The following is a 15,101-nucleotide window of genomic DNA, read 5'->3' on the forward strand; positions in this document are numbered from 1 at the left end:
TAAGGATAGAAATACATCTCTGTGTGTAGTACCTTATTCTGTTCTTTCATTAAGTAGTTTAGTCATAAAAAAGTTATCACATGCTGCCACCCAGCTCAAGAAACCAAGCATTGCCCATAAAACTATTCTGCTATTCCCATTCCTTTCCCTCCTTTCTCTGTCATGAGACAGTTTTGCTTTTCAAACTTTATGGAAATTGTGTCATCATGTACACATCACTTTACAACTTGCTTTTGTAATTCAGTTACCCTCAGATTTATCCAGGTAGAAGCTTTAAAATCCTATTAATTGCAATTTCAATCTACTAGCCATACACTATTCCAGTATATGTACGATTATTCATAATTTGTCCAATCTTCTCATGCAGGCAGTTCAGGTGGTTTTCAGTGTTTTCCACATGCAGAGTTGCCATGAACATTCCTGCCACGTCAGGGCCTGTGTAGCTAGGAGTGGAATGGCTGGATGGTGGAGATTGCACTGTACTTCACCTGGGCAGATGGCTTGCCAGAGAGAATTCTCTGTTCATACTTCCTCTGGCCATTTAAGAACATTCCCACTGTTTCTCTTCTCTGCAGTCAGCAGATTCAATTTTCATAAATTTGATGATTGTGAAATCTCCTTTCAGCTCCTTTTTCTGATTATCTTTGAGGGTACGATTTCTTTGGCATTCTGCTTCTGTTGAATTGCTTAGTCCTATTCTTCAGTGCAATTTTCTTAAAGTACGTAGGCGAGGCAGATACCTGTGAACATCTTTCTCATTGCCACTATTAAAACATCCTACCATTTTCACCCTAAATCTATTTGAAACTTCAGTAGCATGCTTTGTGCCAAAAGAATATAAATAGCAAGTTGACTTTTCACATTTGGTTTGGAAAGACTGTCATTTCCCAAGGATTCATTACTCGTTTCCATTGAGAAGCTCTGAAGCTCCACACGGTGCTGCATGTGGGGAGGAGCACCAGCTCTGGGGTTAGAGACCTGGGCTGGAATTAAGCAGCTTTACCTCTTTGAGCCTGTCTCTTCTTGCTGTCTCCTCCTAGTCTGTATATTAAGAGCATCAGGTCATTGAGAGGTTTAGAAACACTCGAGCTCGAGTGTCTGGTGCAGTGACTTGCTCAGAGCAAACTGTGGTAAACTGCAGTCATAAGAACTAGGTAAAAGAAATAGTTTGGAAACACCTCTCGGATTTTTGTGTCCTGCCTGGTACCCATGTGGAATTCCAAGCAGAGTTTGCATGTAGCAAAAAGTAGAAAGTACACCTTTTCAGAAGCATTACCTCTATCATATGTTGAAGCCCCTTATACACTTCAAATCACTTTTCAATATTTTGCTCTTTTTTCTTTGCAGGAAATCTAAGAGGGAGGGTGGGGAGTGTGGGGAGGGAGGGAGGCAGGCAGGCCAGGTAGTCCTCCTTATTTACCTTCTTTTTTCTGAGGAGGAAAATGTGCGGTGGAGCCAAGACAAGAAGCTATGGTTCCTAATTCTTACTCTAGGAGGTTTTGTCTTTTGTTTGTTAGCTGAGTTTTGCTTTATTTGGTTTCTGTTTTCCTCTAAAAGCTTTCTAGCAAAGTAGAGAGAAGTGGCTGTAAGAAGCTTGCATTTTATATTATTTTCTCTTAGAAGATAAGGATGCTTGGCAGTAAAAATATAAGGACATTTTCTAAGCAAATTAAAATTTTCATTAAAATTTTTTAGAGATTTATTTTATTTTGAGAGAAAGAGTCAGAGGGAGGGGCAGAGGGAGAGGGAGAGAGAGTCAGAGGCAGACTCCCCGCTGAGCACGGAGCCCAACATACAGCAAGATCCCACAGCCCTGAGATCATGACCTGAGTGGAAACCAAGAGTAGGATGCTTAACTGAGTCTGCCCCCCAGGCACCCCAAGGAAAGTTAATGTTTTTTTAATAGATGATGTCCTCTCCGCCCACAGGCCCTGCTAGACTTATCCCTCTGACCCTTCACACCTCACTTGAGAGCATCTCCCCACCCCTTGAAGCCCCATGCCTCCAACCTGAGATACACCTGCTGCCTTTCCTTCTGCCGTGGCCTGCCTCTGGTTTGTGTTCCTTTGGTGTCAGGCCTCTTAGCGCCCTCTCCCTCTCCATCTTGCTCACGCTTGGGCCATCAAGACATAGTAGGTGTCCCACCAATATGCTGAATGAATGGATCTAAAGTAAACTTACTCCTTGGAAGTAGGTGTGATGCTGAATATCTGCTACTAAAATGGTCAATAAATCGAGCCAGAGTGTAATTGAAATGTCTCAGGCTGTGAAGCATCCACGTTGACTTATTGGCTTATTTTATCAGGCTTGTTTCTTCATGTATGTACAGGCTTGGAGAAGGAATCTAGGCTGATAGTTGACCTTAACTGAATTTTGTTTTCGTTAAGAATACGTGAAAATGTGCAGTAACATTTTGGTTTTTCTTCTGTATTCCATACCGTAATGACAATAGAACATACCCTGAATCAGCCATAATTCTGCTCTAATTGTCTTTCATTTTTCTGTTTTTCTGTATATGCATCTGTATATTCTATACCATTAGTGTGTGTACAAATTTGTATTCTTCCCTTAGCATATCAGGCATATTGACATTAGTATATTTTTTCCCATGTGGCTTTTTAGTGGCTAAATATTCTTGCGTATAAATGATGTACCAAAGTGTATAAAACAAATTCCATATTTTTGAACATTTAGATTCTTTGCAGTTTTTATTGCTATCAGTGATGCTGAGGTGATTCTTTTGGTTTTTCTGTTATCGTTTATGTATGTGTGCGTGTATGGTTCAATGTAGGGAGGTAGTAAATGGTGCACAGAGAGGTTAAGGGCATGGCTCTGCTGTCATGTTGCCTGGGTTCACAGCCTTGCTCTGCTGCTTACTGGATGCCCTCCCTGGCAAGTTCTGTGACCTCAACCTTTAGTCCATTTGTAAAATGGAGGAAATTCTTAGATTTCCTGGAATTGTTAGAAAGACTAAATGATGTAGAATATCATTGGTATAGGAGATGCAATATAGGAGATGTGATATACAAATTGCTTACAACACAGTCTGATACAAAGTGAAGGCTCATTAAAATTTAGCTATTAAGTAATCCAGGTTTGGGGGAGAGATGGAGGTAGGTGGAAGGATAGATGACATCAGATTGGCCATGATCCAGCCGGTTGATGAAGCATGGGTGCCAGATGTGAGGATACTATGCTATTCTACTTCTTTTAATTTTTTTAAATTTTAAAAAAGATTTTATTTATTTACTCATGAGAGACACACAGAGAGAGGAGGCAGAGACACAGGCAGAGGGAGACGCAGACTCCTCACAGGGAGCCTGATGCGGGACTCGATCCTTAGACCCGGAATCACGCCCTGAGCTGAAGGCAGACGCTCAACCACTGAGCCACCCAGGTGTCCTCTATTCTATTTTTTTTATGTTTGAGTTTATTTGTATGTTTTACAATATGAAGTAAGAGTATATACAATACAAAGACATTTAGGTTTTATATTCATTTTTTGGTTTTGAAGTCTTTTCCTTGGACCTGTTTCTAGAAGAGTCACCAGGTGGGATGTTGGATATTGCATAATCCTTGCCGAGTATGGCCAAATTGTTTTTTTTTTTTTTTTTTTGGCCAAATTGTTTTAGTCAAGAATTGTTTACAGGACTTCCCCCAATCTGTAGGTAAGCCAGTTTTATCACAGTCTTTAGCACTTCATGGTTTTTTTTTTTCATCAAATTTTATAAATCAAAAGGTACCTCAGTTATTTTAATACCCCCTCGCCCCGTCCCACTTCTTTTTTTCCTGAAGTATAGAAGATGCTCATGCACATGAGCTTCAGGACTAAAGCATAGGGATTGGACAAGTTTATACATTGCGCTGCGCTCCCCACGAGTGTGGCTCCCATCTGTCACCGTAAATGCTGTTGCCGTATCGTGGCCTATGTTCCCTGCGATGTGCCTTTTGTCCCATGACATTCGTTCCATATCCGGAAGCCTGGATCTCATGCTCCCCTTCACCCGTTTGCCCGGCCCCCCAGCCTCCTCCCCTCTGGCAACTACCAGTTCATTGTATTTATAGGTCTGATTCTGCCCTTTAAGCACTCCCTTTTTGGATTAATAGTAACTTTGGATATTTGCTTAATTGTATTTACTGATGGTTATAATTTCTCAAGTTTATCTACTTCTCTCCTTGGTCCTTTCATCTATTAGAGTTTTATAGGATTCCATTTAATGAGAGCAATAGGACTGTTTGGGGAGCTAAGCCCATTTTGACTGTCACATTTCATTTTTTAACTTAAAGGAAAAACTGTCCTCAATATGTGGCTCTTATGATACTTGATTGAAAAATCCTTCTTTGGTATATATATTCATGACAAACATTTTTTTATGATACTTTTAAAATCTTGGGTGTAGGAAGGATTATGATCTCCTTGTCATATTGATCTGGAGTAAGTTTTTGATTGACGGTTGCTATAAATCCATGGTCAGGCCATGATGAATTGCTTCGAGGTGACAGCCACGACTGTTCTTTATATAGTGTCCCCTCCGTGTGCTGTCCTCTTCATTACAAACCATCTGCCACTGGAGGCCAGGCTGCAAATGTCCCTTGTCAATGAAATTTGACCTCCGTAAATCTGCAGATGTCTTTGGAAGGACAGGGAGACAGCCATTCTGCTTTTATGGTATTATATTTATGATGACTATGCTCCTCTCTACTTCTCCATCATTTTCTGCTTTCCATGACACTAATCACAACTAATTTCAATAAAGATCATGGTCACGAGTTCTCTCTGTAGCTTTTAAGATACTGTCACGTGCCTATCATTAGGATACTAGGTCACTCTGCTGTTGTTACTAATTCATCTTGTGAGTCCCCTTTTCTAGGGCTGGCACATTTCTGTTGTGTTATATTATTACAACCTGTACTTAAAAAAATTAGGATAATAAGGCTTAATAATGTACTGGTTTATTTACACTTTACAGTATTCTGTGTTTAAACCTATAATTTGTAAATGATAGTTTTTTAGAAATGGATTTCTGGTGTGCTTGAGGGCTGTATTTTTTTTTTTTTTTTTTTTTTTTTTTTTTACCATTTTTGCAACCATACGGACTGGATGATGACAGTGTATGAAGGGCTCTATATTTCATGTTCACATTATTTATTACTTAACAAATGGCAAGAGGGGCATAAAATTTTTGTCAGATTTGCATAAACTTTCTTACAAAGAGCATTTATGGTACACAACACATGCATAAATCCTCAATCATCCTTTTGCCATCTGCCTTGTAGTTTTTTCCTTTTTCATAATTGGGAAAACTTTTTTTTTTTTTTTGGCGTTTATTGTATTCAGGTATCATTGACCTATAACATTAGTTTTAGGTGTACAACAGAGTGATTTGGTATTTGTGTATGTGGCTCTGTGATTCCACAATGAGTCCAATTACCACCTAATTACAAATCATTTTTCTTTTCTTCCTGTGATGAGGACTTTTAAGATCTACTCTTACCATCTTGCAAATAGGCAGTACAGTATTGTTTGCTATAGCCACCCTTAGATTCTCATGACTTATTTTATGGCTGGAAGTTTATATGTTTCCAGCCTTTACTCCCCCCACCCCCCACCTCTGGCCACCTGTTTCCTGGTGGAAAATTTTAAAGATAAGAAAAGTTTGTCACAATGGAAAGAACCTACCAACTGTTTAAAGGAACCATGCAAAATTGAAGGTATGGTTTTTTTTTTTTTCTTTTCTTTTTGTTGGTTTCTTTAGGGAAGTTAAATTTTAAGCCAGAGATTATGACCTGAGGTGATGTGATTGTCTAAATGTGACACTGGTTATCAGACTTCAGCAAAAGCACCTTCTAAAAGATCTGAAACTCACTTATCAGGAAAATAAACGTTCTGTATAAAAAAGTAGCCTCGAATACTATATACCGACTAGACTGGAATGAAAATAATAAAAAAAGCATCTCACATGTGTCTCTCAATGTGTTGTGGTGTTTATGCATTCATTTTATAAAACTTTTAAAAGACAGTTCCCCAAGTAATGTTTCTTATGATACAAGATAAATGCAAAAATGGACATAAACATCCTGGTTAAATAGCAAAAAGGGGAATTGCTGAGTTTTTCCAAAATGTTGATTTTTAGTCACCTTAAGAAAGATACATTACTTGTCATACAGCCAGCTGGAGTGGGGTGAGCCAGGGGTGGAGTCCTAGATACATGTACCTCTCCCCTTGCAATTCTAGCTTCCCTGTAAAGTGTGTGTGTGTGGGGGGAGGGGGGGAGGTGACAAATTTAAAAATAGCGGAATTTGTGCATACATTGATAGTAAACTCAATGTAGCATATTTCTTTCCAGTTTATTGTGTATTCCCTGGCCTGGTATAAATATTTGTCTCAGACTTCTCTAGGGATCATCTCACTAACTGTTTAACCCACATGCTATACCCTTTGCTTGACCGGTTTTGCCATCTTTTCCTCTCCACGTTCCACACTGGATGTAGAGGCAACTGGCTGGTTTCCTACCTGTGGTCACAGTGTCAAGGTGAATGGCGGCCAAACCTCTCTGCCTTCTTGGCCCCATTAGGGTTCTGTGCTCCTCTTGGATCATGTTATTTTTTGTGAGCCAAGTTTCCCAAAGATGAGCAGCCTCCCTGGCCCCAGTGTCGTGAAGGGGGTTACTCTCCCTCATCTCTCCCACGTGCAGCATCCCTGCACTTCAACCAGTGATTGTCTCCCTTTTTCTTGTCAACTTCTCATGCTCATCTTTAAATGTCCTGGGGGGTTTAGTCCAGTTCACAAGCTAAACCTTATTTAAAATGAGTGGTTTGACCGAACATCAGACTCCTAATTCTAGAGGACACACTGATGGTCATTGGGCAGGGGGGAGGGGGGTTCTGGGGAGATGGTGGAAATAGGTGAAGGGGATTGTAAGTACACTTACCTTGATGAGCACTGAGTAATACATGGAGTGATTGGACCATTATATTGTACACCCCAAACTAACACTATGTTCATTACACTGGAATTAAAAATAAAATGAATGGTTTGAAGAAATCTTTAGATCTAAACAGATTTTTCACCTGGGTCTACCTTATATCTCTGCTCCTAAGAGGCCATATGGTACAGGGCTAACAATAGGGACTTTCTGAGTCAGATTGCCAAGTTCTGCCTCTTACTACAGTCTGACCTTGGGAAAATTCCTTAATCTCTGCATCTCTGGTATTTGGTAATGGTAGAAGGATTTTTATTATTTCCATTTATAGTTGTAGTGAAGGTTAACCAGATGAATACATGTAAAGCATCTAACGACAGTGCCTGGCCCTGAGTAGGCCTATCGCTTACCATTTCTGTCCACACTCATGGAGGATCAGTGCTGACCCAGGGGTCTGTTCCCTTGGCATACTGATGTTTGCACTTTGGCTAGTAATCTGTTGATCCTTGATACATATATTTTAGGATCCTAAAGCCAACATCCTACAATATGCATATTGACAGGCCATGATAAAAATACCAGAATTTTTATCAAAGAAAATACAAACACACCCGTCAAATGACCGTAGGTTGGCCAAAGACCAAAACAAGTTTGGTCTCATCCACTGTTTATTTTTTTTGGCCACCTGAAAAATCCTCAGCTCTTACCTGATGAGAACACTCATTCATGTCCTAACCGTGTGAGTCCTGTTTGACATCAACAGCTTTCTGCCCAAAGCAGTTCTTGCCCAGATGGAGATTTCCATCGTGGGAAGTTTTGTTGTTCAGTAAACAAGACTTAGAATATGTCCTCGCTGGTCCGTGCACAAACCTTTGGGGGTTCTGGGTACTAAAGCAGTGCAGAATGGTGTCTCAGCTATAGCCAGACGCCAGACAGTTTGAGTGCTAAACCATGGTGAGGCCATGGGGCGGTGAAATTTGAGTCACTCCTTTAAAACAAAAAACAAAAAACAAAAAAACCCAAAACAACTGTCCAAACCCCATGCCTTTTCTGATGTGGCAGATCAGGGAGAGGGGTGAATGGAGAGCAGGGGGACACTGACCATCCCGAGAGCACAGCTAGATGTGGGCACGTTGCCACGTCTCATGGCTCTGATGCCAAGTTCACAGAGGTCTGACCATCCGTGGCCACTGCTAAGCTCACAGACACTGGTCTCTTATTGTTTACTGTATCAATGATTAGTAAAGGGCAAAGCATGAGAAAAGCTTACATAACCGGGGATGTGATCTCTTTATTCCTCACATAAATCCGTGGCGAGCCATTTGACTTACCCACTTCAAAATCTGGCATTTAGAGGTTCTTGCCTATCTTGATTTTGAGTGGGATTCTAAGCCAGATGTCTTTGAAATGGATGTATTACTTGGCTTCTAATTATATGGGGTGGGGGGGACGTTTATCCATAAGAGTCAATCAGTCCTGGTCTTTGGATGGTTCTAGAAGGCTCTGGAAGGACCAGCAAAAAAGGGTTGCTCAGCAATGGTATCATAACATCAGAGTGTGAGTCTCCAATGTGTTCCAGGCAGCGTCGCTGGGGTTAGATGAGATGCTAATGCCGAAAGGTCAGTGTCTAGCATGTGGTCGATGCTCACGTGTTCTTTTCCCCACAGATGTTAGTACGTAGAACATTGAAATAGGTTTCTCTAAGGAAACCAACAGGCCCATAAGAGTAATGTTTATCATTTTTATGGGTCTTAATATTTCAAATATACCAAAGCTGTTAAAAATCCTACGGCTCCACGTACCATATAGTTTTAAAATGCATCTTGCCAAGTAGGTCTTAAATTCTTAAAGAACTGAAACCCTACAAATACAGTGGCAAGTCTCCCTCCCCAGGACCTCTCTGTATCCCTTCTCCAACTTTCTTTGAGGTAACTCTATCCTGGTGGTGTGCATTCCTTCCCCTTCACAGATTTGACTTTCACTGCATATTTGTGTACTCACAATGTCTAGTGTTGTGTTGTAAAAACTTACATATGCAGTACGATGTAGCAGATCCTTGAACGTTTGTTTTTCACTCACTGAGATTGTACCTGTGTTGCTGTGTAAGATTTCATTGTATGAAGTACGCCGTAACTAGCGACTTCATGTGTTGCTGAGTTATCACAAAACACTTTGAATATCTTTGACTGGTTCACAAATTTAAACCCGGGTTTATCCAATTCCACCATGCCATGCTCTCAATAAATATTAGGAAAATAAAGTTGAAAAAAATAAGCTTGCAGGCTGCCCTCTAGTGTCTCTGTGGGAAGTGAAGGAAACTGGTAGTTGTCCTCCTGGCCTGGAGCAGGCAAGATCAAGGGCAGCCCTGCCTTCCTCAAAGGCGTCTACACTGCAGGAGGCCCCGAGGTCTGGGGGGAGTGTGGGTCCCCTACCTGAGACAGGGCTTAAGGAAAGCACAAGACAGTTTCTTATGAATGACAAGTGTGGCAAACCACTGATATGTATGGGGCCTGAAAGGCCCTGTGGGATACGAAGAATTTTAAAAAAGAAATGTAAGACATCAGGGTGCCCAGGTGGCTCAGTTGATTAAGTGTCCTACTCTTGGTTTTGCCTCGGGTCCTGATCTTCGGGGTCGTGAGCTAGAGCTCCACACTGAGTGTGGAATCTGCTTAAGATTCTCTATTTCTGCCTCTGCCCCTGCCCCTTCCCCTCCCCTGCTTGCTCTCTCTCGCTCTCTCTCTCAAAAAAAAAAAAAAAAAAAAAAAAAAAGAAAAAAGTAAGACATGGACCCAGCCCTCAAGGAACTTAGAAATCCTAGTAGGCATCCAGTATGGAACTAGTTCATTTGTAATCTCCCATGCTATGGACATGTCATCATTTATTTGACCCTCCCCTTATTCATGGGTCATCTCTTTTTTGCTGAAAGCTGTAGCTCTTACTGTGGACATGGAGGTGTCCCTCTGTGCTCTGGTGCTCTGATTTCTGGGATGACTGGAGAGGGGGCTATCTGTATTTTTAATTGTAATACAAGCTGCCACATTGCTTCCTAAAAAGACTGCACAGAATTCCTGTTTCCCCACCAGCATCACATGAGAGCATCCTCTCCCTACACCGTCGCCTCTGATAGTTAAGACATCTTGAGTGTCTGGTTGGATATAGAGTTATATGCCTTTGTTATCAATTTCTGTGGCCAGTTGGGAATATCAGTGACTGTTTGGACATTATGCTAGCTGTTTTTGTCTTGTCCGCTGCTCATCATTTGCCTGGTTGGTTATTAGCCTTTGGGTTTTCCCCTTGGTTAGTCTGTAAGAGCTGTTTATGTAGAGGGGATATCAATCCTTTGTCACCTATGTTACAAATAGCTGGACCAGCTCTATGTGTCCATCAGCTTTGTTTACCAGCCAGTTCACTGAAGGATTCCAGCAGCATACGGAGTTTCATTAGCTCAAGAACGCCCTAATGAGTCTGATCTGTTAACCATCGTTTTTGGAAAGGTCCATAAGTGAAATATGGCACTGATGGGTTGTGATACGATCTACTCATTGAAGTATGTGGTAGCTCACTATATCAGCCGAATTTCCTGTCACTTGAGCTTTTCAGATGTTCTTCAAGCAGCAGGGAGGAGTGCCCACACGTGTGTCTGATGCGTAGGAAAACAGTTTGATCTCTGAGCAGCTCTAATGCACTCAGCTGATGTCCTTACGGAAATGGAGTTCTGAAATTCTGTGTCGTTCTTTTTTAGGAATCACACCATCCTCAAAGCCTCATCCACCTGTTGTGGGCAAAGTGACTCATCACAGTATTGAATTGTACTGGGATCTGGAAAAGAGAGCGAAACGGCAAGGACCTCAGGAGCAGTGGTTCAGGTTCTCGATCGAAGAAGAAGACCCCAAAATGCACACTTACGGTATCATTTATACGTAGGTGCAATGTTGAATCGCTTAACATTTTGCTTTGATTTCCTGATGAGCTGGAATGGTTTCGATTGTCTCTAAAAAGACTCCTTTTGAAATGAAAGAAAAGAACGAGTCAGCGTCATCTGCATGCATGCTTTTTATGAATTAGGATTTTTGGAAGATCTGCATTAGCAGTAACTTTGAAATTAAACCTCATACCTTTTGAGAGCTTCTTAGGCTTCTGCAGTATTCTGATGTATATTTTAAAGCTCTAAAATGTAGAGACAGAATCAAGAGACTCTGAAATTGGAGGAGGTACCGTCAGGTACCTGCTGTGTTCGGAGATGTGGGCTGGGGGATGCCCTCTGGACCTCCTGTCACACTGCTGTTCTTTGTTAGCTGTTCCCAGTCTGTGCTGGTGCCCAGGCTGGGGACTTTCTTGTTATCTTACCTTGAGTGTGTTTCCTCTTGTTTTCATATGGCTGGTGCCTCCACACCATGCAAACTTCGGGTCGAATATTCCCTCCGCAGAAGGCCATCTGAAGCGGCCGTCCTATCCAGGTATCCTCTCTGTCCCGACTTGGTTTCATGTGCTCCTCACATTCGGCTTCTGCTGGAATTACTTGCCCTGTTGGCATGTTCATTTTGTCTTCCCACCAGTATTTAAATTCCGCGACAAGCAGAACTGCTTGTGTAACACCCAGTGCCCCCATCCTAGGCAGTGCTGGCACACGGCGGGCCCTCTGAACACTCGTCACACAAATGAATAAATGAATGTAATGGGGGTAATCAAGAAGTCATTTTTTTTCCTTAGTCTTCATTTCAATTCTTACTTGCTTCCCTTTGATTTTGCAAGTGCTTTACCACTTGCAAAATGACAGTTTTAGGGGTGCCAAAACCACGATACAAATATGGTTGCGAACTAAAATTGACTTTGAGGTAATCGTAGATTCATATCTGGTTGTGAGAAATCGTAGAGGTCTCGTGTACCTTTTGCCCACGTGTCCCAGTAGTGACATCATGGGAAGCTATGGGGCAGCCTCACCGCCAGGATACTGGGGTTGATGCAGTCAAGGCGCAGAGTGGTTCCTTCTCAAGGTGACATTGTGATGATGTTGGGATTAACAGAGGCTTTCACTGTTCCCTGAATGAAGGTATCCCTGAGATTTAATGAACAATTTTTTTTTAAGACACAAACACCCCCCCCCCCCAACAAACGCACCAAAAAAATCCACACATTTATCTCTAATGTAGTTACCATCTGCAAATAATTCCTGGCCTGACTACTTGAAAATGTTATTTTAATGATGTCATGCCATGTTCTTCTCTATTATGTAGTTTCCATCTGCAATCTGAAAGCATGAGTAGGATATTAGAAGTATTAATATGGAGAAGGGAACGACTTTTTTTCCCCCCCACTTTCCCTGGTTCCCCACACTGCACCTGCACTGGGGCACTTCAGGTGGGGCGGTGCTGGATGCGCCTCCACTTCCTCTCGCCTTCTCTGCCAGCGGCCAGGTGGTCGGCACCCCCTCACCCCCCACCCCCCTCCCAAGCGCTGGTCCCCACCCTAGGGTGTACATCCTGGTGCCTCACATTCCCCAGACACCTGAGTGCCATCCAGCTGGGGGCCCCCCTGGAGGGCCTGGCCTGCTGACCCCCAACTCCAAGGGCGCCCCAGAAACGCTTGCCTTCCCTTGGAGAATTGGCAGCAAGAGCTTGACACTAGGTGGCAGAGTCAGACTGTGTGAATCGCCACCTCCTTGCCTCGCCTCCTGCTGCCGCTGCCCCGGCACTGGCGATGCCTTAGGTTTAGGACACCGAGCTTGGAAGCGCTCGACTTGCCCGTTGCCCACGGGGGTTCGGGGTGTCGGCTGTGACTTGGGCTGTCCTCACAGCCGTTGGTCGCCAGCGTTCGCGAGCTCTCCCTTCGGAGGCCTCCCTCCGTGCAAGCCGGGCCCTGGCAGCATCCCGGACCCGCAGCCGGGAGCGTGTTGCTGCCTGGAGGGGCCGGTCCCGCTTCCCTTGCCTTCCGCGCTCCTGGCCCGTCCTGCTGGGTTAGCCTTCTTCCCAACCGTCCTTTTGTCGCATTCTCTTCGGGGAGCCTCCTTTCTAGAAGCGTGAAGGTCAGACTCCTAGACCGGCCCAGGATGCCCTCACGGCTTGCCCACACCTGGCTGCCCCGTTGCCCCTTATTCTGAGCACCAGTGTCCGGCGAGATCTACCCCCTGTCCTCGAGATGCCCTGACTTCTCCTGCATGTATGTTGGGCTGTTTTCTCCTGTTCAGGCCAATGTCCACCCCGCTCCCCGCTGCCCCATCCTTTCGGAGAGAACATTCCAGGTAGAAGAAACAGCAAGTGAAGCCCCCTGGAGAGGGGCCCGGGCCCAGTGTGTTTCAGGAACACGGAGGAGTGAGCGAATGAGGGGACCAACGCCAGCTGAGGCCAGCGAGGCAACGGGAGGCTGTCGCTGGGGTCAGTGGGCCGGCCAGGGACACAGCTGTGGCTTTTACCCCAAGAGGCGGGAGGGCCAGGCCTGGCTGACATGCTTTCTGACGATGGCTCTGGCTGCTGAGGTGAGAACAGGCCCTGGGGAGGCAGGGCAGTGAGTGTCTTAGCAGTGAGGGAGACGGAAGATGATGGAACAGCGTGAGCCACAGTTAAATCTAGGCTGGGTTTATTTTTATTTATTTATTTCTTTTAGGGTGGGTTTAAAGACAGACTTGAAGACTTTGCTGGTGGCTCAGATATGAGATGAGAGAGGAAGAGGAGTGACAAGGGGGTAGCTCTAGAACTGGCCTCGTCCCCCGCGACAGGCGAGCGAGGCTGCTCCAACCTCAACCTCAGAAGCTCTGTGCTTTAGGACGACAGTGTATTTCCCACACGACATACCCTTTGTGTCGGCCGTGGCTCCATTTCCTGTTGTCTTCCTTCCACATCCGCCCGGGCTGATGGAGCAGCCTCCACCTGGAGCTTGCCAGTCACCGTGCTGAGGGCAGGCTAACTGTTTCTCGAAGCTTCCATCATCCAGAATGACACCTTTCATTCCTGCTTCTGCTTCCTTGCTCGAAGCAAGTCCTAAAGCCACGCCTGCATTCAACAGGGCGGGGGTAACAGGACCCTTGGGGGAAGGCACCAAATATTTGGGGACAATAATCCAGTCTTCCGCAGGTGGCACCGGGGGATGGGGCGTGAGCGTCTCCAATAACAAAGACGGGAAGACGAGGGCAGGAGCAGGAGCTCTGTTGGGACATCAGCTGGCCACCGAGCGGAGATGTCAAGGAGCAGCTGGAGAGGATCGGCCGAGGGGAGAGTCACGGCTCCAGAAGTGAATTTCAGGGTCCCCAGCAGGAGACTGGAGTGGAGCTGGGGGTGGGGGGAACACAGAGAGGGGGGCAGGTCTGGCCTCGGAGTCCTTAGGTGTCTCGGTATTGGGTTTCCTATGTTTCACGTTTGCTCAGCTGCTGCATCAAATATTTGCTTATTGACTGATGATTAAAAAAAAAAAAAAAGGTCCGCGTCACACTTTCATATGCTCTCCTCTACAGTGGGAAAGTCCTAAGATTGTTTTTATTCATTCAGGTACCACGCCTGGGCCGTGGGGAGGTGTGCGTCTCTACGAGTTTGCTGAACGGCCTCTGTCTCCCCATGGCTGGGCTGCGACCGTGGTGGAGGGAGCAGCAGCGGGCGGCTGTGTCCAGGGGCCCCGTGTGTGTCCGGTCCCCTCCTCGGGGTCCTCTGTCTTGAAGGGAGAGCCTCCATCCCTCCCTAACTGTGCCCGGTGACTTCGGTTTTTCTAAACAGTAGTGTGATTCCTCTTTCCAGGGGTTGTGAAGGTGCTGCTTGCCGCAGGGTGACTCAGGATGTTGAGCAACACTGGATTTTATTGGGGGCACTTTGGGTTTCCTTTTGGTCTGAAACTAGGTTAAGTCTTTGACACCCGACATTGCATATTCTACTCAATTGGATATTCTATTCAATTTGAGCTCCTACAGATCTTTTCAGATGCCACAAATTCAAGGCTCGTTTTCCAGGATTCCCCCATCTGTGGATATGGATGTACGCCCACACAAAGGATGAGATCCACTTAGTCTTGAGGCCACTTTGTGCCGGGGCGGATATGTTTTAGATGGTGATGATAATGATTTTGAAAAACCACGCAATTTCTCTGAATATTTATCTTGGTTTTAGAGCTTTCACTTTTATGGTAATAAGTGTATTTATGTATTTATATAGACTTTTAACCCTTCTGTCCTCTTGGTTTCTTAATTTAGATGTTTTT

At 44.4% G+C, this 15,101-nt stretch overlaps 1 protein-coding gene across 2 annotated transcripts in view; it reads left to right on the forward strand.

Annotated features, from left to right (window-relative positions):
- FANK1 (fibronectin type III and ankyrin repeat domains 1) overlaps positions 1 to 15,101 on the forward strand; it is a 79,022-nt gene that overhangs the window by 43,547 nt on the left and 20,374 nt on the right. The window contains exon 2 of one of the 2 annotated variants that reach the window (XM_035707626.2): positions 10,666 to 10,843. In XM_035707626.2, coding sequence (XP_035563519.1) covers positions 10,666 to 10,843 — 178 coding nt within the window. The remainder of the gene's footprint in view (positions 1 to 10,665; positions 10,844 to 15,101) is intronic. The other variant, XM_035707625.2, reaches the window with a different exon arrangement.

This window comes from Canis lupus, chromosome 28 (genome assembly GCF_003254725.2).
Source record: "Canis lupus dingo isolate Sandy chromosome 28, ASM325472v2, whole genome shotgun sequence".
NCBI classification, from domain to species: domain Eukaryota; kingdom Metazoa; phylum Chordata; class Mammalia; order Carnivora; family Canidae; genus Canis; species Canis lupus.